We start from the raw sequence: 4,423 nt of genomic DNA on the forward strand, positions 1-4,423 counted from the left end.
GCCCCCAATTTTTTTCTCTCTCTTACCAACTTCAAGGCTTTTAGGTCTTGGGTTGCACTGCTTATAACCTTGACAGCTTCTGAGCTCCATCAACTGCACGTGTAGCTGGTTCAGAATGCCCCGTTCTACTGTGTGGACTGTATTTGTGAGCTGCAGATGAGGTTAGAAAACCCATTTAAGATTATTTCTAGGTAATCCTACTTTGAAAAATTCCCCCCAAAATATGTTTACATATTGTCTTACCTGGTAAGGATCTGTGTTCATATCAAAATACTCCAAAAAGCCAGTAGCAAACTCGCAGAAAAGAAAATTATGCGTCTCATTAACTGTACGCAAACACCAGTAGGTGTTATTGTTAGAACTTGTGCAGGCACAGAAAGAGCCCACTATTAGGGGAAAAAGAAAAAACAATAAAAAAAAGAATGAAAACAACAATGTTAGGCTCTCATCTCCAATATTTCATTATCATTCTTTAAACTGTAAGGCACATAACTTCTTTCTTATAAATAACACGATTCAATGTTAAAGATGTCTGTAATCTTTATCCCACTCAACACAGATTTGTTATGAAACTAGGTGAAAGTGGGGGTAGAATGGTGACCATGACAGGGATCATGTGGTGAAGGGGAAGTGTCAGCATGCGGCTGCTCTCCTGAGCTCTCTCTGGAATGGTCTCCAGAGTGAGGCGAGTGAGTGCAGCAAGGGGAAAAACACACTGGAACGTCTATTTATGGCCCTGTCTCCATTTTGACAAAAGGAAATCAAAGGGGCAGCATGTACGCATGAACAAAGCCCCACAGAGTTAGGAAAGGATGAGGCATGCAGACAGGAAACACGGGGGAAGCGGGATAAGTGATGTTATATTGTGGGGATTGCCATCAATGTCATGACACAAAGTGGGTGTGAATCGTTGAATGGAAAGCTGACTTGGTCTGTAAACAATTCACAATAAAGAAAGCTTTTCTTGACAAAAGAAAGAAATGGTTACTGAGGATAAGGATGTGATTGGTGCTTTTGCTTATTCTGTGTGTCATGACTGGAACACAGAAAGACGGGATCCCAGTGTGGAGTGGAATGGAGTAGGCTTGGTCACAGCTAGGTACATGTAATCTATACTCATCACGGGTCGTCTACAACACTTTGACACGAGCTGAGCTATGACCCTGAACATCGTTAGCACCCCACAAAGGTCCATTGGATAACACAGCAGTGTGTGCTTCTAATAATCATTATTGCATGTCACTGGGTGCCAAGGACATAGCATCAGAGACGTGGTCCCTTACCTGGAGAAACTTAGGGGAGACAGATGTTTAGCTAAAATGAAATGTGGGAAAGTCTGTGGAGAAAGAGTAGAGCATGCTGAAAGCACATCAGGGGACAGGGGACTCTCCAGGGTTGCAGATGGCAGTGAGAGTGATGTTGTCGTTGGATAGCAAGTGGGACTAGGTGGGGTTTAAATCTGTGATAGGCATAGGGTTGCATGTGAGTGTCGGGGCGACAGCCCTCCAGGCAGAGAGAAGAACATATGCCAAACCCTGAGGCAGGAAGGAGCAGGAGATGCTTGAAGTATAGAGAGAAGCCAAATGGCTACAGTATATGAGCATGAGAGGAAGTCCTCCCAGAGGGAGAGACCTGTCCCCCCCCCCCTTTGTGTGTGTGTGTGTGGGGTTGGGGGGACTAGCTTAAGCATGCTGCTTTTTAACTTAACAAAAGCTAACCAATCAATCTGTGGTCATCGAGTCAACTGACTGGGGAAGCCGTGTGGTATCAGAATAGAACCGTGCGCCATGGGATTTCCAGCAGCTCATGTTTCAGAAATAGATTTCTAGACCTTTCCTCCTTTTTCTATTGCACTTAGAGTGTGCACTTGACATACGCAGAGACAAAATACACTTGGGGAAGATTTGGTCACCTAGTGGATGGAGGGCAGCTGCGCAGAGTAGGAACTCTGCCGGGGGCTGAGCACTCTGTGAAACTACATCCGGGAGAGGCCTGGCCTTTCAAACACAAGGAACCCTGAAGAAAAAAGGGAATCTGGGGCAAAACCCCAGGATTGACTAGCGTCCATCATCCTAGAACGCTTTCCTCTTGCAGCTCTCTGGATCCCAGGGGTTATGCATGCCTTTGAACCTGTGGCGCGTGGAGGGAACACTTACAGTTCCAGAAGGGGGCCGTCTGCCAGTGGTTGTTGTCGTGTGTGAAGCAGGTGAGGCCGGGAAGGCTGCACTCCTCCCCTTTCCGCTGCCGCTTCTTCTCCTTCCTCTCCTTCCTCCTCCTCCGGCTCTCCTTGAAAAGCCGGAGCTTACTGTCGACTTCTTGCGCGGCCTCCCTTTCCAGAGAAGAGAGTTTTGTTTCTCTCTTTTTTTTCAAATGGTCAGGAGGTACTTTCTTAGTGGAACCTAAGGTGGTGGCTATCAATCTCACACGCATCTTTGGATTCATGATGATTAATATCCAAGCACCCCAGCACCCCAGCTATTGTTAGTTCCGACTCCTCGTGACCGTACAGGACAGCGTCTGATGGCCCCTTGGGGTTACCAAGGCTGTAAATCTTTACAAGGACAGAAAGCTTCGTCTTTCTCCCGAGGACTAGCTGAGAGGTTTGAACTGCTAATCTTGCTGAACAGCCCAAAGCATAGCCTATTACACCACCCAAGCTCCTCAAAATACTACCAGCAGGGGTGAAAAAAACCTCATTACATGACATCTCTCTTAGAACCTCATTAAGCTTTCAAAAGGTAACAGTTTTCTCTCTCACTTACATTTAAACACTGATGGCAATACATGTCCAGGTGAGTGGATCCCACTAATGACAGCCCTTGAACAAATCTAACTTTCCAGTGATTGGGTTCTGATCAGTCATAAGGCCCAAAATTGGTTGCATTAGATAGCTTGGATTAGGTGGTTTTTAAAATTCTAAATTCTTCAAATATAGGCTTGAAAATGTGTTCCTTTTTCTTTTTTTAAATCTTAGGTTTCCATAAAGGGACTCACACTTTGTTGACACTCAAAAACAAAATTTCTTTCATATGCAAAATTTAAAGTTACTTAAAAATATGTAGACTTCTTATAACTTTTAGAATTACATGATTGCACCCTGCTCTATAAAACTGCTTTAATCACATGTCCACTGGTACAAATAAGAGCTTGAAACACTGGGAATCTAGGACAGACAAACCCCTCAGGACCACTAAGGAGACTAGCGATATCAGGAGGGTAAGGAGAAAGAGGGAACGGATCACAATGATTTACATATAACCCTCTCCCAGGGGGGTGGACAACAGAAAAGTGGGCAAAGGGAGGCAGCGGTCAGTGTAAGACATGAAAAAAAACTTATAAATTGTCAAGGGTTCATGAGGGTGGAGCGTTGGGGAGGGGGGAAAAGGGCTCAAGTAGAAAGAAAATGTTTTGAAAATGATGATGGCAATGGCAACATAGATATATAAATGTGCTTGACACAATGGATGCATGTATGGATTGTGGTAAGAGCTGTAAGAGCCCTCAATAAAATGATTTTTTTAAAGTTAAAATTAAAAAACCCCAAACTGCTCTAATCAAGAGTCCACATCTCTTGGTTGATCTGCGCTGAATACGATACAGTCCAGTTTATCTTGTATTGTTGCTGGACTGGCTCCGATTCGTGGCAACACCGTGCATAACAGGGTCAGAAAGTTAGGATTCATAGAGCTGTCACTGGCTGAGTGTTAAATGTCCAGCCCTTTCGTCCTCGTCTTTTTAAATCTGGAAGTTCCCTAGAAACCTGCTGAGTAGCAGAGCAACACAAAGCTATGCTTGTTTCATGCAGGTGGTGAAATGCATAGGCAGAATCCGAGTAGAACTCTGACGTTGCTCTAAGGAGCTCCAAAAGCCCCGCCGCCATCCCTCGGCAGGGGGAGCTTTATCTTCACCTCTTGAGCTGTCTACCCTTCTACTCCACTTCCAAAGCAACACCAGTTAGAACCCAAGCATTCCCCTGGCCTCCCATGGGCGTCCTCACCTCCCAGCAAGTGTGAACAACAGGGAGTTAGTTACTTACTTGAATGGATGAAGATGACTCTTTAGTTTCTCTTGCTTTTTCACACCTTTCTCTTTATTGTAATAGCTGCAGGCAAAGGATTACACAGTGAGTCTTCATAACCTTTCATTTGTCACATCATTCATCTGAGCATTGCCACAGAGATAAAAAGCTGCATCTAAGGAAAACATTGATTTGGTGTTGGCTACTTTAGCTTGATAGGACTTTTCCCTTTTGATGTTCTGCATACTTTTATGGTATATTTAATTTGATCTAAATAGGTTGTTGGAATATATGACAATGTTAATAAATCACTAAGCTTTTAGTTGGTAAAAGAGAGGTGGGAGCCTACTGGTGATCACTTAAAACCCAGTTGCCGATCCTTCTTGAAAGAGAAGGAAAAACTAA

General features: G+C 44.2%; 1 protein-coding gene across 4 annotated transcripts in view; it reads right to left on the reverse strand.

Annotated features, from left to right (window-relative positions):
* Window positions 1–4,423, reverse strand: part of SULF1 (sulfatase 1) — a 191,879-nt gene that overhangs the window by 10,429 nt on the left and 177,027 nt on the right. For all 4 annotated transcript variants that reach the window (XM_045286492.1, XM_045286497.1, XM_045286507.1 and 1 more), the window contains 4 exons: window positions 4,037–4,102; window positions 2,157–2,329; window positions 244–386; window positions 27–150 (listed from right to left, as the gene is read on the reverse strand). In XM_045286492.1, coding sequence (XP_045142427.1) covers window positions 27–150; window positions 244–386; window positions 2,157–2,329; window positions 4,037–4,102 — 506 coding nt within the window. The remainder of the gene's footprint in view (window positions 1–26; window positions 151–243; window positions 387–2,156; window positions 2,330–4,036; window positions 4,103–4,423) is intronic.

The sequence above is a fragment of the Echinops telfairi genome, unplaced genomic scaffold, assembly GCF_000313985.2.
Source record: "Echinops telfairi isolate 266 unplaced genomic scaffold, ASM31398v2 ScPeMD7_1;HRSCAF=3_0, whole genome shotgun sequence".
In the NCBI taxonomy this organism is placed as follows: Eukaryota; Metazoa; Chordata; class Mammalia; order Afrosoricida; family Tenrecidae; genus Echinops; species Echinops telfairi.